Below are 20,023 nucleotides of genomic sequence, written 5' to 3' on the forward strand. Positions count from 1 at the left end.
ACTAGGTACAGTAATTTCCAATGGTGATTTGTAACCACCATCCCCTGCTGGTGGTTCACTGTCGACGGTCTTGCTCACTTCAAATGCTCCATTATGCCAAAACCTGGAACCCGCTAACAACAAATACATATATATGGTTTACATTAACAGGTGTTTGTACATCTTGGGTGCCATGATGAGATCTATGTTAAACTCACACATTAGCTAGACAACTGCTTTGGCAATATACAACAACATGACCTGAATGACATCTCCTGTACATCACTTTCTTATTATTTTATAAGCAGCCATCCTTACTTTATCAAATACCTCAACACAAACATGCAACCTTGCAATTGTTTCAGATATGACATTTAATAATACTTGCCGGGTACGTAAAGCTCATACTGCACACAGGTAATATGTGAGAGTAAGTACCGGTGTGATAGTACTATGTCCAATTTGCATTTTTGGCAAAACGCTCTCAATTTTTGGTAATCTAAATATGTTAATTACAAATAAATACAATACATTTACTACCATTCAAATGTTTACTTAGTTTACCACACTGCAGCCACAATATGGTCAGGTATACCTTTAGATGAGGACAGGAGGATGAGGCGTTATCATCCAATTGCCATGATCTTTTTCTCAGGTGCAAATGTCCATATTGCAGCAGTAATATACAGTGTGCCCTCTAATGATAGCCAGATTTTGTTGTTGTAAGTCAAAATGGGAAAAGCTGGCATTTCTTGTGAGTCACCACATAGTAAGAGATAGGAGAACACCAAATTTTGGTGCGTCACTAGAAATTGTGTGCGTCAGTGGTACGTCAAATTGGCTTAGAGGGTACACTGGTAATATACATTATCATTTAAAGGAACAAGCAAGAAATACTTAATGTTTATAAATACAATTTGTTGCCATAGACTATATACTTGTATATGTATATTATTTTGTCAAAGCTTACCAGTTTTAAAGCTCAGATCTCCAATAATAGCCTTGCCAACCTTTTTAAGTCTCCAGTTTTGATGTAAACGTAGAAGTTCTGAATGAAAATCTTGTCTTTTAGATGTTAGTAAACTGTGTTGGGCTTGTGAACGAAACAATCTGCCTGCTCCAGCTATAAGAATGTTTGCTGCACCAGACAGACTCTGAAAAGACAGTAAAATATAGAGTCAGTGTTTGTGCACCAGACAGACTCTGGAAAGACAGTAAAATGTAGAGTCAGTGTTTGTGCACCAGACAGACTCTGAAAAGACTGTAAAATATAGAGTCAGTGTTTGTGCACCAGACAGACTCTGAAAAGACTGTAAAATATAGAGCAGTGTTTCCGCTGCCATTCGCCAAACACTAAAATGGCGAATAAAACCTGAAATTGGCGAACTGTTTAGTTACCCTGTTCGCCACTGTGGCGAACTCATTCTACGGGGGGCTTGAATGAAGTATCGTCGAGATGAAACCAATTTTCAGCAGGCTGGAGTGGCCATTCTTTTGCTTGCCGTAGTGCGCAGTCTCAGAACTGTGCAGACTCGACAGCCTAGGGAGCTTGTACGTCATCGCATAATTTCACCAATGAAACCACGCCACTCCCAAACCCCACCTATTAGCAGTTCACTTTCAAATTTGAGTGACATGCACGTCTTGAAGATTCTGAACTCTCTCCGCCATTACGCATTCCTCCTGCCTCGTGTCGTCGCTTTTGTTTGTATACTGTACTAGGACATTGATTATTCATGACCACACGAACACATGTACAGAAAAGTCTGTTTGACTGTGGATTCAAAGGATGTGGACCGGAGTCGAAAGCGGCCACGGAGACCGCTACATGCAGGAAACGTGACTCGCCTGGCGCCCAAAACATCGATGATGGAGGTGAAACTGCAAGTTTCGAAAAGAAACGTAGACGGCGAGTGCAGGAGGAATGGTTTGGAGAATTTCCTTGGTTGTTGTACAAAGAGGAATCAAAACAATTCTTTTGCAAAGCATGCCAAGCAGCAGGACAAGACAATGTGTTTACGTCTGGTAAGACATCAGATATTCCGAAAAAAGACAATTTCATAAAACACCAAAAAACTGCTGGGCATAGACTTGCAACACAAGCTCCCCAGGCAGCGTCTGATATGAGACGATGTACAGTGACGACTAAAAAAGTGTAATAAACTTGTATAAATGTTACTATCAGTATGATTTGTCTTTATTTTTCATTTCTAATAAATTGACACGGATCACTAATTTTTTGGCTGGCTAATTGTGGCTAATCATTTTTTTGTATAATTAGCCACAATGGCTAGCAGCTGAAATTAGCCAGAGGAAACACTGTAGAGTCAGTGTTTGTGCACCAGACAGACTCTGAAAAGACAGTAAAATATAGAGTCAGTGTTTGTGCACCAGACAGACTCTGAAAAGACAGTAAAATATAGAGTCAGTGTTTGTGTACCAGACAGACTCTGAAAAGACAGTAAAATGTAGTCAGTGTTTGTGTACCAGACAGACTCTGAAAAGACAGTAAAATGTGGAGTCAGTGTTTGTGTACCAGACAGACTCTGAAAAGACAGTAAAATATAGAGTCAGTGTTTGTGTACCAGACAGACTCTGAAAAGACAGTAAAATATAGAGTCAGTGTTTGTGTACCAGACAGACTTTGAAAAGACAGTAAAATATAGAGTCAGTGTTTGTGTACCAGACAGACTTTGAAAAGACAGTAAAATGTAGAGTCAGTGTTTGTGTACCAGACAGACTTTGAAAAGACAGTAAAATGTAGAGTCAGTGTTTGTGTACCAGACAGACTCTGAAAAGACAGTAAAATGTAGAGTCAGTGTTTGTGTACCAGACAGACTTTGAAAAGACAGTAAAATGTAGACTCAGTGTTTGTGTACCAGACAGACTTTGAAAAGACAGTAAAATGTAGAGTCAGTGTTTGTGTACCAGACAGACTTTGAAAAGACAGTAAAATGTAGAGTCAGTGTTTGTGTACCAGACAGACTCTGTAAAGACAGTAAAATGTAGAGTCAGTGTTTGTAGGTAACGAGTTAGTTCTGTATGTCACAGGTCATACTACAAAACTAACAGCACAAAATATTTGGGTGTATTGTAAACAGTATGATTAAAGAGTTGTTTCAATACCTTTCTCTTGGCAAGAAGCTGCACAGCAGGTTTTGACTGTGGTTGTTCTTGGGACACTGGATCCAATACCATGTACCTCTTTTCTTTGGCTATACATAGAACATCTGATAAAACACTAACTTCTGTTAATGCATTCCTGCAAAGTAAGATCATAACTGTTATATTAGTACACATACATTGTGTATGATTATATGTACATGGATACTACTTTATAACACTTTTTTAATCCTGAAATATATTTTGCATTTTAATTCTGCAAGACATTTCAGTCAATCTGATGGCAAGAATGGAGAACAATGGCCCAACTATGATAGAACACATTTGTATCCAAGTTATGGGCCTATGGCATGGGTTACTTAGGTAAGGGATACATATAGGAATAGAGTTACATGTACACTCCCTGTCATAACAGAATTTAGAACAGCTGACTGACTGTATAGAGTAGACATACTATAGCTAGGGAGTTAGGTTTAGGGTTAGGTTGGGACTGAAAAGGGTTACTACTCTCTAGCATAAACCTAATTTGTATCGTCTTCAATGGTTGGACACTGTTTTACAGGTGTTCCAAGTTGATAAGTTATGATTAGCAATGCAGAAGGATTGATGATAGCTGCAATAATTGTAGCGTTAGTTTTTTAATTTCAGTTGTTTTCTCCTGCTCTTTTTTGTTTGAAAAAGCTAAAAAATCAGAAAAAAAATAACAGCTCAAATTCAAAACCAACTTTAATTATTGCAGCTAGATTGATGACTGACAGATTAAGCCCAATGATGGTTTACCTCAGTTTATTTCTGACTGATTCCCATGGCCATTGTGGGGGTTGAAATGGTGTCAGTTCCTTGCCTGTATCATCATCATCATCATCATCGTCATCATCATCATCATCTTTTTCCTCCGTCTTGACTCTGTCTTCCTTCTCTTCATCTTCATCACTTTTACTGAAATCTATCTTATGAGCAAGTCTTGTTAAATTCTCTGACATTGACAAAGGTCTGTTGAAAAAAATACCATAGTAAACTGTGAATATACAGCAGATTCAACATCATTATTTGCACATGCATGATACACATCAAACAACGACCTGTCTGGCTATGGCTTAAAGCGGCTACCTTCGTGGTGTAAACTGTAATTCACGTTTCAAATTCAACAATAACATTCATGAATGATGACGAGTGACTATAATTTGAACATTCTCTCAAATATACATATTCTTGGACGTGAAATAAATTTTTTTATGGGATGCATTGCTGAAATGAACAATTAATGTGTTTACTTACGCGACATATGTTTCCTGGCCATCGTGAGACACTTCCTGGATTTGATTTTCAAGAACCGCTTCAACACTGACTTTCACACCGGGGGCTGCCATCTTTGTTTTATTTCTTAAACGTAGGGGGCGCTATGATAGCGTGATGCGCCCAAAGTGTCGAAAGAGATTCACAATGCGTACACATGCATACGTAAGGGAGTGTGTGAATATCATTGAAATATAGTGAAGGTCGATACTTGTCCGCATTGAATATTGTTCCCCTCGGCATTAAAGAATAAAAAACAAGTTCGCCCACAATTAACCAATTTCTACCACGCTATTTCAAATAAAGAAATGGTTATATTACAAGTACGATCATGATTCGAATCCATAGGATACAAATCTGGCACTGTGGCTAACTCTAAATTGACAGATCCTATATTAGATCCTATCGGGAAGCTGACGACGAAGGCGAGAAATGGCGAAGAAATTGTGATAATCAAATTAGGAAAGAACTCGACAGGAGAGACACAACGATGTCGCATATCAAACAACAGTAAAGAACTGGCCTGATGTAGTTTCTTTAAGATGTAGAGACGTACACATACCACAGAGAAGTGGAAGAACAATGGGACAGGTGGTCAGAGGCGGACGGTCACTGAAGGAGAAAAGAATTAATTGATGAGGATGGCGAAATGGGGAGGTTATCGGGGTAGTGGCGGTGAGACATGTGAGAAGGAGGGGGATGTGTTCACGTCACAATACTCTGACCGACAAAGTCACTCCGACTGGTGCAAGTAAATAGCTGTACTACTACTAGTTCACTGAAGAAAGTCTGAAGAATGAATGAGAAAGAATGTGTGTAACTGTGATGTAAATGTAGTCATGCACATGAATCTGCTCATTTGCAAACCTTTGAACAATGGACAGGTATTGTCTGATGACATTTGGCGTCTTGCCAGGACAGTAGACACACGGATGGTACAGGGACATGAGCAACCTGTTCACATATTCAACAGTGATAAATTACCGACGAGCTGCACAGGAAAGATTTATGCAAATATATCCCGTGTCATAGGTTAGGTTGCTTCCGAAATTTTGACTGGGTGGACCGAACATGGAGCTGCACAACCTCAGGTAGGTTTCTCCGTAATTTGTGAAACGTTGTCGAGGGGAAAAGTATAGCATTTAGTCAAATTTCATGTGAGCACGACATTTGAAACAAAAATCACGCAAAACTTGCTGTAAAGTTCGACAACAAAAGCTGCAGTGAAGTTGAAAAGTGTTTTCAAAGAAACGTAGTAAACCGTAAACGTACGTACGTACGGACTCTCAACGAATTTAAATGACTCGAACTTCGGCACGTAATGCCTTCCAGAGTACAATATTCACCATAAGAACGATGATCAGAACTTTGTTTATTTTTTTGAAAAACAAAACAAAACAGAACAACAAACTTTTCGTCCAGTGTGGATTTTTCAAAAAGAAATTTCATTTATTAAACTTCACTTCAAAATATGCACATTTTGAAAACTTGTAATTTATATTAGTAAGTGAGGAACAAAGTGGTTATCACTGAGATGAGGAGAAAGTTTCCTTCTTTAGGAAAAGTACAATTTATAGTATCTTTTTTAAAATATCTTGTGTATAAAATTATGTGTATAGTTGAAAGAAATGTACATTTTGTCAGAGAAAGAGGTAATGTGAAGTTTGAATCCTGAAAAGAAAGAAAATAAAACACTTTTAAAAGAATGTATTTGAAATGTCTTTTTAGGAAGTCGTGGAAACTGGTGGCTGTTGGACTTCTGTTTATCATCAGTGTGGGTTGGTCAGATGATAAGGTGAGTAATAACATCCCGTTGCAAACCAAATAACTAAACTCTTCTGATTTCCTCAATAACTGAAAAGATTTTTGTCTAGACCCAGTGTTCATATTTGGAAGTTTCCTGTCTTATTTTGTCAGAGCTATTTTTGTGAGCTTTGTCCTGTGAAAGGAAGCTGACATACATGGGTGCACATTGCAACTGGTTGTATAGTTTTCAGACTAAACAATTCACATATTCTATTTTTCAACACCGTGACCATGAAATCTTGAAAACATCCAGTTTGAATAAAAATGCCAAAACATCCAGAGTTTATAAAGGTTAAGTTAAGATCACAAGTTGAAGGGCAGAACAATTTAAAACAAAACTGTATATCATTAAAAGTAGGCACTCTGCTTAGTGGGATTATCATTGCGAAATAAGAACTCAGTTTACACACAGCCTTGGTTGCAAAACAGTTGCCTAACTGTCATTACTTACGAGTTGGAATGAAAATAGAGTGCTACATACAATGCAAGGTTTGGCGTCTTTCTTTGTAGTCTTTTCGTAATGTGGAACAGAGACTAAGAGAACAACAGAGCATACCCCCATTATTCCACTATCTATTATTCTTCTGACTTGCATGCTTTCCAAGTTCTGGCTTTTGTCTGTAAGACTTCCTGCCAGGGTTCAGGTATTCTCGATTGTTGTCTTCACTTTTTCATACATTATGGAACAACCTTTGTGAAGGCAAAAGCTGCATGACATCTTACCATTAGACCCCAGTAAAGTGACTATTTTGGGTCCAAAGGGATTAGAGGCACTTGGTTGTTTGACAAAGAATGGAAGGACAAACCAGCACTGTTTATGTTTACAGTTTAGTTAACTTGTCAGAACATCTCGTGACACCTATTACTGAAGGAATCCTCTTGATTGTCACAAAATTTCATTTCCACATATAACAGTTTATATCAACATATTCTGTGATACTTCTTACTTCTTACTTTCTTATTGCAAAATTGCTGTTATTTTCAAGAAATTTAATCTCTGCTAAAAACATTGATCAACAAATGATATTTTATCTTGTTTTTAATTATCCAAAATGTTGAACTAAGTAAGCCCATGAAGAGAAAAGGGTATGGCTGATTAAGAATTCTGCAAATTTTCCAACTTTGACTAAAAGTTCTGTCATATCTTCTCACTCAGCACGCCTCCACTCAGATCAAACTATTTCTGCTATTGGTAGAAAGGCAATATTTTTTCCCCAGAATTTTAGAGGCAATGCCTGGTCAAAAGCCATTGATTATAAAAACTCTGTAACTGTGCACAATTCCTTTCAGTGAATTGAAACAACCACTCAACTAATAAAGATACCATGTGCAATTTTACTATCAGCTATTAAAGGCTATACACCAGTTTTTATTGAGAGCACCTAGATGAAATGCTCTTTTTTTTAATGCACCCCATGGGAGATCTGATACAGTCTTATAAAACTTGGGTGTTCCAGCGAAAGATCAATCAGACCATTTAAGTGACAATAGAATTGGAATTTAAAATAGCTAATTTAGAGTTTATTACATCACTTAGTACATCAGTGAAAACGTGCCAGTCTACTTGAGATTGTAATTAAGTCGAAACTCTAATTTGAAGGACAAGTTTGTGAAAACAGCAGTTATGTAGCACTCACTATCAGGTTATCTAACGTTGCAACATACCTGGTACTCGTTTATTCCAGCAAAAAAATAAAAACTAATAAACTGAGAGTTCATCGGCACTTTAAAAGGAATATCCCAGTAAATTCAAGTCAGATTGTATAGCAATAAAGTTGTAGACATTAGAACCCTTAGGCATTGTAGCCTGTAAGGTCGGTTTAGTTCTCAATTATTTTTGACACAATACATTGTGAGATGGGTGTGCTGCTTTGTATAAACACTGATGCACTCTGTCAGTCATCCAGAGAGGAAACAAGCTTTCCACACCTGTCGGGTATTTCAATACCTAGTGAGAATTCCACGGATAGTTTTGTAATTGTTTAACACAGACAACATTAAGTATATCATTCAAGTCTGTTAACCTGGTTTTTTTTCTGTGATAGTTATTTGCTATCTCCTGCTACATATCCCAATGCTCTTTAATTTCTTGTTACGTAGAAACATGAAAACTAACAGTTTTGTGTCTGGAAAATTTACAAGTTTTAGAAAAAGACAAAAGTCATGAGTTAAATTAATTATAACAGATGATATGGTGTCAGAGTGCGTCTATAAATATTGGCCTACTTAACCACTGCTTGAGGTTTTGGAATTCTTTTGGTTCTCATTTCATGGTTTCTTCACCTCTTTATTGAGCAGTACTGTTGTGGAGCCTTGACCTGTAACATGCCGATCAGATCAGAGCAAGGCTGAATAGATAAGAGAAATATGGAATACAAATACACGATAGACAAAGATGCATCGTTATCAATTGAATGGGTTGACACCTTTACATCTCTCTCAGATCACAGCTGATATTATTTGTGTGTTATGTTGCTGAGGGTAGTCTCGAGACAAGATTGGCTGTGATCAATTTTTTTTGTTATTTAAAAAAAAATTTGTTCTCATTGGAGTAGGATGAGAAAGTACAAATTGAAATCATTACGGCCACTTGTCAAGTTTATTTTTTATATTTGACCCATGTCAATATTGCATCAGAGTTACATGTTGTAGGCAAATGGAACTTACCAGCTAATGGCTTGAAGGTCACAGCAGCAAAGTAGATATAACAGTGTGACATACATTTGGAATTCATTGTTTAGTGCATGTACTCATCATAAAAATACAAGGAGTGTGTAAAAAGTTGATAGAGAATTTTTTATTGGAGAAATCAAACCACTCCAAGCAACTTGCCATAGTCTTGGACGTCCCTAACAACATCTAAATGTAACCCCTAAAGAGGCAATCAGTCAATCAGTGGCTTTTTAAATGTCAGTTTGACCTAGTGTTCTGATTTACTAATCAATACACATCCATAGTAGTTGGAGTTGTAGTGTGTAGATGCAGATTTTAGTCTACGTGAAATGGTGTAAGTTGTTAAACTTTATAGGAATGAGGCCCAGCTCACATTAGTATGAAACTTTTACGTACGCAAAACAGTTTTCTTGCCGAGGGATAGAAAAATTTGGTCATGACCAAATAAATGATCCCATGTTATCCTTATGGTTCCACTAATATATATCACTGATTCAGGAACCTGGGATTGAAATGCCATGCATATAAATTTAAGTTTGTGGGTATTTTAATTTCAACATTGGATCAACAGGTGGTTGATTTAATATATTACAAGAAGACACAAAGGGAGTTTAAAGATGGTTTTTTTTTTTTATAGTTTTCTAAACAACAATTTAAAATATTTTACTTTACAATATAAACAGTTGTGCCAAGTTCTTCCAAGTTTTAAAGTTGTTAACAGACCATGGATGTCTCCCCTAATCACATCCATGAAAAGACTAACTGTCTCCCCATGTTGAAAGAGAAAACAAACTCTTCCTGTTTCCAGTGTAAACACTCATATTGCCAACCATTGTTTAGATATCTTTGATGAACTTAGAACCTACAGTATTACTGTTCACAATATGTTGGTCAGTTGCCAATTATCATATACCGGGATATATTGGATGAGACCCAAGCCGACTCACTTCAGTGATAACCTTGACAAACCTGTAATTGCTGTAACAGTACACCTCATCTATAGATATATCAAACAGAATACACAGTATACAACTGTCGGCTGTGTCAATGAATGCGATACACTTGCATGCACATCTTTTAGTCCCATGCAGACGTGACGTTCTCTCTTGACCATGATTAAGTTGTCAGTCATAACCTTAATTACTTGCTATCTATCGTGCATGACATTCTGGCTGCTCGGGCAAAGGACATTATCAAGCCAGATAGCCAACTGTCTGGGTTATAGCTAAGCATACATGTACTTGCACTCTCTCTCTTTTAGTGTGCTTCTAAACAGTTCATAATGTGATTTATAAAGAATGTGTATGGTTTGCTGATTTGGAATCCAAGCTTTAAATCTATACTTATAGCCTACTGTGTCTTGAAATATTACCCCACTTGATATTAGGACAGGACATATAGAGTACTATAATGATGTAGGAAGTTAGCAAGAACAGCACAAATTTAACCCCTGTATATACATATCTATAAAACAACTAATAATGCAACAGTATTCCAGTGTGGAAAACTAATGACAAATTCAGACAAAACCATGCAGAGGATTTCTTTTTCAGTAGATTTGGTGTAGGAATGTCGATGAAGAAGGTCCAAAGTATTAATTGAATCTGAATTATAGGCCAAAAGTCTGTTTACTTGTCATACTGAATAGATGAAAAATGGCCATCATTAATGGTGTAATGTATATGTATATATCATGGAACTTCAAAGAAATCTGTGTGCAACATTTGTAAGGATCAAAGGGTACCGCATGTTTCACATGTCCTTGACGAGAAACAAACAATTTCCCCTTCCTCTTAGAAAACCAGTTAAAAAGTAATTTGCAAGTGTGTGAGAGAGACACACTGTAGTTGGTGTAATTGTAAGGTATGTGTATTTTTGGCAGCACAGATGATAAATGTCACTTTCAATGACTTGGATTAGACGGGAAAGTGTAGTATAGATACACACAGCTGGCATATACCAGTGATTCAGTTTTAACGGACTTGTGTGTTGTATTAGTCAATGTGGAAAACCAGTGTCTTAGTAGCACTGCAGTAGCGCTAGGTTCCCCATGGCCCGGGTTGTAATGAGGCCTTACCTCCAGTATCAGCATAAATGCATTGAAGAAACCAATAACTCTTAAAAACTCTTATACTATAATCAAAGAAGGAGGAGGGCAAACATGTATTAAAAGTGCTATGACTAAGTATACTAATGACTTAATAAAGATTTCAATTTTCATAACATTTTCCCTTCTTGTTAATGATAACAGTGTTCTAAAAGTAAAAATGGTAACAACCACACACCGACAGCTATGTGCCTGTATAACTATCGAATTAGCCAGTGGTGGTTAAGTATGCTTTGAATAGTTAGTGGAATAATATAGATACCTTTTGATATGTTGCAACCTTACTACCCCCCCCCCCAAAAAAAAAAAAAAAGAAAAAAAAGAAAAAGAAACAACAAATAAATAAAAAACAAACAAACAACAAACAAACAACAACAACAACAAAAGAACACAACAACTTGCTTGAGAAAAACCAACAAATTAAAAAACTTACAAGTGCTTTCAGTCCTAATAATCATTGTGAGACAGAGTTAATAGCGATGTGTTTTTATGTGTAACTCTGATAAAAATCACTAAAAGCAATATACTCAACTTGTACCACTACCAGGAGTAACAGGATAACTTGTGTTTGAATTATTTATCACAAAAAGATTGCTGCAGGGACTGTTGCTAACTGGTCTAAATGTGCATATAGTTGCCTGGAGCTCTGAATGTCATTTAGCAAGCCTAGGTCTTTGTTATGTCAATGATGGTGTAATAGAATAGACAAATTACTTATATTTAGACTTGCCCTATTACGTTTTTGTCTGTATTGCTGAGGCCATTGGAGTACAGTAAGTGCAATTAGAGCTTGGTCAGTGACCCACTGCAAAGTATGCTTAGATCAGTAATTGTACTGACTACATAACATCTACACCACAGGTGGTTGTAAAGACAACTGATCACTTCAGAACTACTTACAAATCAGTCATTTTGCCATGATCCTAAAAGTATACCACGGTAAATGAGGCGAAATCTGAATGAGTTCGGTCTAGTTTCCTGTACTTTAGGAGAGCATTCTTTATAGAATATTCTGATAAGCTGGAAGAATTTACCTACTTATGCCAACTTTTCAACATTATACAAGTCATTAAGAAATTTAACAGGAAGATGTTACAGTTTTGTTTTTGTTTGGTTAACAAGATTCCTGCTCGAAAACAAAGTTTTGTGAGTGCATACTTATAGCTACTGGCAATGTTTTCATAGTGTGGGACCACAGTATATTCTCCCCACTGTACAGAAAGCATGGGGTTAACACCAACCTTGCCACCCATGCCACGCTAGACAGAATTCTTCTGTGCTTCTAATTTGTTCTACCATCGTAGAGCTTTAGTAATCTTTGAGTGGCAATATTATAATATTACTTTCACAGGAAGGGAAATGGCTGATCACCCATGTACATGCATAGACCCTCCACCCAGGAGGAGGGTCTATGGTACATGGGTATATGTGTTATATGCTGATCATTATGCAAACATTGGTGCAAATTAGCATGGTATTGATATGTAAATTTATCATTATGCAAATTAGTCACCATCCTTGCAATCTATCCTGTGGAAAACACCGGAATCCTGAGATGCACATTTGACAATTAGGATAAGGGGCAGACTTCTGTGTTTATAGTTGTAAAATCCATATATACAGTATGAAATTTAGCAAAATCTTTCCAAAGTATAAATCTTGGTAACTGTATACATGCAGCAGTTGTGAGAAAGCCTTCCAGAGCCAGAGAATCTGTACTATATAAAAAGTCAGTGCAATACAATCAGTTTTATTACGTCTGTCTGTATGTCTGTAAAAATAAAAATAGAACACCATACCTTTGCTATCTTGTCAACAACCACAGTGATCTAGATTTTAATGAATGACCCTAAATCTCAAAGGGCAGCGTTTAAAACATATCTGATTTTATGAATTAAGGTCACCAACATCAAATACCCAAGGCAATGTCTGTTTTGGTACCCAATGAAAGTTTTGCTTGCTTGTCATTGAGTTAAAATCTATCTGCCCAGCATTGGGTTATGGTAATAGTCACCTAATTGCAAATTGTCCTTCCCCAAATTTCAGAGCTGACAGTAATTAACATTGTTATGTGGTCACACCCTTTTGTTTCTATGAAATTGTAGATGATGAAGGGTAACATCCCATAATTACTTGTGACTAGTATAACACTGACTTAGTGCCATTCTGTTACATTCATTACACTATGCATAAGCCATTGATGAATGTAGTGGCTAATAGATCAGAACCCTTATACAGTGACTGTGTGCATATTTAGTATTGCTCAGAACTTTTTATCCATGACTCTAATTCTTATCATAGAAAATTGAATTCTAAATAATTGTTATTAATTTGGTTATTAGGGCTTTGTTGTCATTGATCAACAACAGCAATAACAACGACAACAATTTCAGGAACTTGGAAGGTTTTTCATTTGCCATACTTGGTGATTGATTTTCAGTACTTGTGTTATCCAGACAAACTTGTATTGACATTTGCTGACTTCAGTAGGCCAAAAACAAATTTCCTGACTTACAAAAAATATGAAAATTCAGAAATGATCTAAATATTAGGAACATAAAATTCAAGTGTCAAATATGCAATATGTATATGCACTAGTATCAAAAGTTGATATATATGATAGTAAGTCTTGCAAATAGTAGTAATGCTGCAAAAGGATGAGCAAAAACTAAGCTACAGTGTGTTCTGTGACTATGCTATATTGTACTGTACTGTACAGTACTGTAGGAGACATTTTAGGATTAGAAGCAAGCCACTCAAATTAAGGTCTCTTCATTGAGGTGTAACGTGGTGAACTCTGGCACATTAAAAGCATTGTTATAGTAGCTTGATACTCTCAGACAGTACTTGTATTAGTAAGATAATCCTTGGACAAAGAATTCACAAATTATGACTATTTAAGATAACAATCTACAGGGAAGATAATTTTACAGTGGTAGTGAAATAGAACCTAAACAACAAAAAAAAAGGCTTGATGTTTAAGATGTTATCACCCTACTCTAAACTGTTCGTTAGCTCTCTGCTCTTTGTGTTGCTACTCGACTATACTTTGTGATTTTGTGTGGTACATACAATACTTTCCTTGGCCCCCTGGCGTGGCTCCAGGTTGTCCATACCATTAAGTTATTAATAGGCTATACAGAGGTATTGGACAGTGGCTGACTTGATTATATGTATGTGTAACTAAAAGAATTTTTTCAATAACTAAACCAAAGTTTTCTTTCAAATGTGTAGGTTTGAACTTTGTATCAGTTCACCAAGTTTATGTAACAAAGGTTTTTTGATGAAAATTTTCATAAATTATAACTTAAAAGCAACCAAATAGTATTGACTGTATTGAATTCATGATTTTTTTGTTTTCAGATAAGTTCAAACTGGAAGTTTTATTTATCTATTATTTTATAATTGTGTACATTTGATCAATTTACCTGAGGAAATATTGTACAGAAAATAATTTACCTTTTTTTACTTGCACAACTTATAAAGTGAATAGTCAAACTTGGTTGCAAAACACCCACAATTAACATCATAGGACAGCGTGTACATTTGATCAATTTACCTGAGGAAATATTGTACAGAAAATAATTTGCCTTTTTTACTTGCACAACTTATAAAGTGAATAATAATAATAATAATAATAATAATAATAATAATAATAATAATAATAATAATAATAATAAGTTTATTTCACCAAGAATAAATGTACATGTACATGATTGGTGAGGACCAGAGAGGTAGTTCTAGTGGAACTAATCGAGTCTCTGGCCCTGAATACATACACTTGTTAAATGAAAGCAGTAAATTTTGCCATCTTATATACATTAGATATACATTAAATATATTTACAGTGTCAACAAAGACTGAAACTTACATTAGAAAGAAAAAAAATATGATACAGGATTTTCACTATACTGTGTTCAAAAGATAATTTTTAAGCGACTTTTTAAATAAATTTCTTGAGGTTATTGATTTTATCAGATTTGGAGTTTCGTTCCAGTGTTTTGCGATAGAGTAATAAATGTTGTTTTGAGTTGTACTTAAATTTACTTTTGGAATAACGAAGTTGTCGCCAGTGGCAAGACGTGTATTATATGAATGTGATATAGAGGTAGCATAACGATCTATTGAATGAGCATAATGACCTGTCTTTAAATCAAAAGCAAATACACAAGTTTGGAATTTACAAAGCTTATAAATGTTAAGAATGCCAAGTTGTCGGAATAAAGGAGCACTAGGTGTGTTTGGATCAGAAAAGGTGATCAGTCTAACGAGTCTTTTTTGTAATTTAAAAATGCGGTCTAAGTGAGTTTTATATGCATTGCCCCAAATTTCAATACAATACATTATATGGGGAAGAATAAAGCAATTGTACAAAAGTAACATGGTTGATTTAGGGAGATAATGGCGTAAATATGAGATAAGGCCTACTTTTTGGCTGACTTTCTTAATGACTGTATCAATATGGGATTTCCAGGCTAGTGAGGGGTCAAGAGTTACCCCGAGATAAACGGCTGATGGAACAGTCAAACTTGGTTGCAAAACACCCACAATTAACATCATAGGACAGCCAACAGTTGTCAATCGCACAACTTAGTGAGAAGTCAAACTCGTGAGAAGTCAAACTCAGGTTGTGAAACACCCACAACATCTTTGCAGGGCCAAGAATTTCAATCGCACAATTCCCATAACATCATTGGCAATCCAAGGAAAGCTTGAAAAGGTTTTTGTCTTTGAACAACTCATTAACATTTACCCAACTGTTTGAACGCAGTCATAGGTAAATGTTTGCTTTGTTTTTAATCCCACTACCTCAAGCTATGTTTTTGACCCTTTCTGTATGAGCATTTGTCCTCCATTTGAAATGCAGTAAATCCGACCCATTGCAAAATGATGTCATGGTTTACTTACATGTATATACACAACATAGACAACTTTATGCTGTGTATGTTATTATTTTTACTCAATAATAGATACTTGTAGACAAGATAAATGAAGTACTGCAAGCTTCCAAATGCAGTTAGTCAGAATGATGTTTATGAAGAGTAAAAATACAAATAATTATAGTATTTAAAATAGTTGTGCTTATCTTGTATTTGGAGTTACAATGGGTTAAATGGTTAGTGGCTGGCTTGATGGAATCTGCAGGTTACCTGTATTAGACTTGTCATTTCAATTTGTTTCTAAATGGCTACATTCCTTGGGCAAGATTTGAACTACCTCTGTGCCTCAGTCAACCAAGCTGTATAAATGGGGACCAGATAGGATAGGGGTTGTTATGTGATTGATTTAATCCTATCTGCCAATGGTTACAGATGCAGCAATGGGTTGTATGTTCCCCCTAGGGAGCTGAAGTTCCTTGTCCTGTGCTGTTAAAAGCCTGTGCCATGGGATAGTGATTGTGCTGCACTATACATAATGACTTTAATTTCACTTCTAAAACATGAACAATTATCATATGTAGCGTTTTACTTACTTCCAAGCCAATGACAATGACACAGTACAATAGTGTGTTCTCTTTCGAAACTTGTCTGAGTCATGTAAGATTGCAGCACATTTTAAATAGAAGTACCGGTATAATGTCATTACATTAATCACTCATGGTTTCATAAGTGTCTTGAGAGATTCCTATACATTGAATGGTATTGTAGTTCATACTTCAAGATGTATATAATTCTCGCAAACCAGAGTACTTATTTCTGCTGAAACAATGAAAACCCTCTTGGCGGGTACATTTTGGACGGTGGCTGTGGTTTACGACTTTGGATATATGTTTGTACCTGTGTACAGTCAAAACATCCTATAAATATTGTCGCTGATTTGTCCTTTTTTTCACAGTATGTATGCAAATTTTTACCTGGGTTCTTGTAATGTTTTTGACACAATTATGAATGGTTCAAACACTCATTAAAAAGAAAAATGGAAGAGTGGGTTCAATAATGTACAACCTTTCAGAAGGACAGTGACTATAGTGTAGCCCATAATTTCACAGTTGTGCTATGCTATGTATGTAATATGCTATATGTCTTTTATATAATTTGCAGGTTAACAGGGTTGTTCGACAAGCTACTCAAGACCACTGGGGTCCCTGGGGTGAGTTTGGGCCTTGTTCACGGAGCTGTGGTGGGGGAGTGTCCTATCAAAAGAGGGGATGTATCACCGCAAGGTAAGCACTAACAATTCTCTGTCATGTATTCTTTGTCTCGTTAGCAATTTAGTTTTTAAAACTTTACAAGGAGAATAAGTAAGACAACAGTAAGGACGTTACATTTGGATGTTTCATTCAAAAAACTTCAATCTTTCTGTGCAAGTCATTCACATATATACTGTAACAATAAACAAACTACTCTAGTAACAAGACATCGGTGATCTGTCTCCTTAAATTTGGCAGGAGGAGGGGGGAGTTGTATGTAAACTGTGAGATAGATGAACAAAAATGTGCCACCAAATTGGTGACACATGTTTAGGAGCAACTGAGATGGTGCTTTTAAAGTTCCAAGATATTTGGGTCTGGAAATCCCTTATCATAAATCTCAGTTGGAAACAAATGCTGAATGATAAATGTTGTGAAGATGCACCTACACACATCATTTATTCTCCACAGTCAAACTATCAAAGTATTCGATCAGATGAATAGTATTACCAAGTTCATTATTTATAGAATCAAATCTGTATATCTGTTAACTTGTCATGTTCTTTCCCCACCCCACCCCCATCCCCATCCTCAGAACTGATGGAGGACACAGCTGTGTAGGACCAGATAAAAACTTCCGTTCTTGTAACATCCAAGACTGTCCTGAAGGTTCAAAAGACTTCCGAGCTGAACAGTGTGCTAAATACAATGATGTACAGTTTGAGGGAAAGTACTTCAAGTGGGTGCCATACAATGGAGGTAAAAGCTATTTTCTTTATTAGGAAATTTGTACCATATTTAAAGTTAAATAATGTAGCATACCACACCTGTTCACAGTGTTGTGAATTGTGCCATACTGATTGGCCACAAAGTACAAATTCACAGATTTCAGTATTTTCATGGAATGTTAGCCATGGACAGATATTCATTAAACTTACTCTGGAAAACAAAGTATAGAACAAGGAAAACATCAAAATTAATTTTCTTCTCAATGAATGATGGAAATATTCAAAGCAGTCAAAAATTTCAATAATTTCATTGAATATTGGGCAAACACAATAGTTGAAATGTTTCTAGACATCAAATGCTTGATACTTTAATATATTTTAATATATTTGAAGAAAATATGAAGTGCATACAAAAGTGTCAAAAATAATATGAACCAAATACTTGAATGAGTTTTCTGTTTCCTTTGCAGCTCCTAACAAGTGTGAACTGAATTGCATGCCAAAAGGAGAACATTTCTACTACCGTCATGCTTTGAAAGTTATTGATGGTACAAGATGTGATGATGATTCCATGGATGTCTGTGTTGATGGTATCTGTCAGGTGAGTGAGTCAAATTGACAGTACAGGTTATAACTTTGGTTAAGGGGGCTACAGTATTTAAATTGAGAAAATATCAAATCACATGACAAGAGTTTGGATTGAAAATTTTAAGGTGAAATAAAATGAAATTTACAGCAATGTAATGATGAATTAACTTTCTTAAAATACCTTCAAATTAGAGTTATGATCAGCATACTTTCTCACATGCTGTCTATGGAATAAACTATGGCCAAATCTACACCTAAGGCATTCAGATCCTATCCTCTAAAGTCTTCAGTATATAACTGTACAGTGCCTCAGAACTTTACTATGTACAGGAAACTAAATTGATCATTGATTGATTGATTGATTATTGATTGATTGATTGATTCCAAATGTAGTTCTTAATCACAAATACTGATCTTTGTCATGCAAATTAGACCATTTATTTGTTCTTTTTGCTTCAGATGTTGTTTACATTATCACTGTAAGTGTGTTTCAAAGGATTTTAACTCGGCATTGAGATTAAAGAATCGACACGCAGGAATTTGTATTCAGTCTGTTTTCAGCACCTGAAAGTGTTTTCTACTATGAACTGATTCCTGATTGAAGTATATGATCTTGAGTTGAAACCAGACAGTAGTACCTAAATATTGATTTTCATCTTTGGATTATCAATGTGCGCTTCCAGAGGCTTTCACCTCTGCATTAGAGTTGGAAAATCAAAGTCAAACTGTATTTGGTCAACTTGGAGCACCAAACATTTCTGACAATTACATTTGCCAATAAATGTTAGAAGTATATTCTTGACTAAACACTTGATAATGAAGATAGTAAAATGTAACAACCGATAGTGATGTTTAGGTTAACAATGCTGTGCATTGAAGGGCTTTCATCCCTGCAATGAAGTTGACATATCAAAAAAGAAAATTGTACATGTACTGAGTACACTGTAAGCACCAGGAAAATGTTTTTGGCAGGAATGAATTGCTGAAGTTTGATCTTGACTTGAAACCCAGTAATGTAGGTGGTACAGAGTACAGGTTGGCACAGTATTTGCTGATTTAATACCGTATGATAATAATCATAAATGATATGATTTGTACTCCTTAGTCTGTTGGATGTGATTTCATGTTGGGTTCTGATGCTAAAGAGGATAAATGCAGGGAATGTGGTGGTGACGGAAGTAACTGCAATACAGTTGAAGATTTATTCGATCTTCAGGGCATGAAAGTCGGTAAGTGAAAACATCTGATCAATAGATTTCAACATTTTTGTGGTTGTTAAATTCTCTTGAATTACCCAATGGTTGGTTTCAAAGGAGGCTCACAGATGAAAAAACAACAAAGTATAAAATTGTTGGGATTTTGCTCGTCATTTGTCAATTGAGGAGGAGGATTAGGAAGGGATATGTATTTACAGGGTACATTGTATTAGTTATTGTTCAGTTTTAAGTACTTTTAACAATCCCATGTAGCTTTTGAATGAATGAACAAACATTTAAACATGCAGAGAACATAAATGGATTTCCTAAAGAGGATTAGGGAGAACTGTTTTTCAGGCCAGGTTTTTTGTGCATTACTGATGTTGACGGCCTGTAG

General features: G+C 35.9%; 2 protein-coding genes across 3 annotated transcripts in view; one reads left to right on the top strand and one right to left on the bottom strand.

Moving 5' to 3' along the window:
- The window catches only part of LOC144453651 (mediator of RNA polymerase II transcription subunit 17-like), a 12,446-nt gene extending 7,101 nt beyond the window's left edge, over positions 1 to 5,345 (bottom strand). Inside the window, exons 1-6 of the mRNA XM_078144980.1 lie at positions 5,266 to 5,345; positions 4,381 to 4,485; positions 3,883 to 4,095; positions 3,106 to 3,241; positions 950 to 1,133; positions 1 to 113 (exon numbers count right to left, since the gene is read on the bottom strand). The exon at positions 1 to 113 is cut by the window's left edge and continues 43 nt beyond it. Coding sequence (XP_078001106.1) covers positions 1 to 113; positions 950 to 1,133; positions 3,106 to 3,241; positions 3,883 to 4,095; positions 4,381 to 4,485; positions 5,266 to 5,345 — 831 coding nt within the window. The remainder of the gene's footprint in view (positions 114 to 949; positions 1,134 to 3,105; positions 3,242 to 3,882; positions 4,096 to 4,380; positions 4,486 to 5,265) is intronic.
- Positions 5,346 to 5,427: 82 nt separating this feature from the next.
- The window catches only part of LOC144449161 (papilin-like), a 55,761-nt gene continuing 41,165 nt past the window's right edge, over positions 5,428 to 20,023 (top strand). For both annotated transcript variants that reach the window (XM_078139641.1, XM_078139650.1), the window contains exons 1-6: positions 5,428 to 5,489; positions 6,127 to 6,193; positions 17,026 to 17,147; positions 17,710 to 17,873; positions 18,313 to 18,443; positions 19,536 to 19,659. In XM_078139641.1, the coding sequence (XP_077995767.1) occupies positions 5,470 to 5,489; positions 6,127 to 6,193; positions 17,026 to 17,147; positions 17,710 to 17,873; positions 18,313 to 18,443; positions 19,536 to 19,659 (628 nt within the window). In that variant the 5' untranslated portion in view covers positions 5,428 to 5,469. The remainder of the gene's footprint in view (positions 5,490 to 6,126; positions 6,194 to 17,025; positions 17,148 to 17,709; positions 17,874 to 18,312; positions 18,444 to 19,535; positions 19,660 to 20,023) is intronic.

Source organism: Glandiceps talaboti, chromosome 2 (genome assembly GCF_964340395.1).
Source record: "Glandiceps talaboti chromosome 2, keGlaTala1.1, whole genome shotgun sequence".
Classification (NCBI taxonomy): Eukaryota; Metazoa; Hemichordata; class Enteropneusta; family Spengelidae; genus Glandiceps; species Glandiceps talaboti.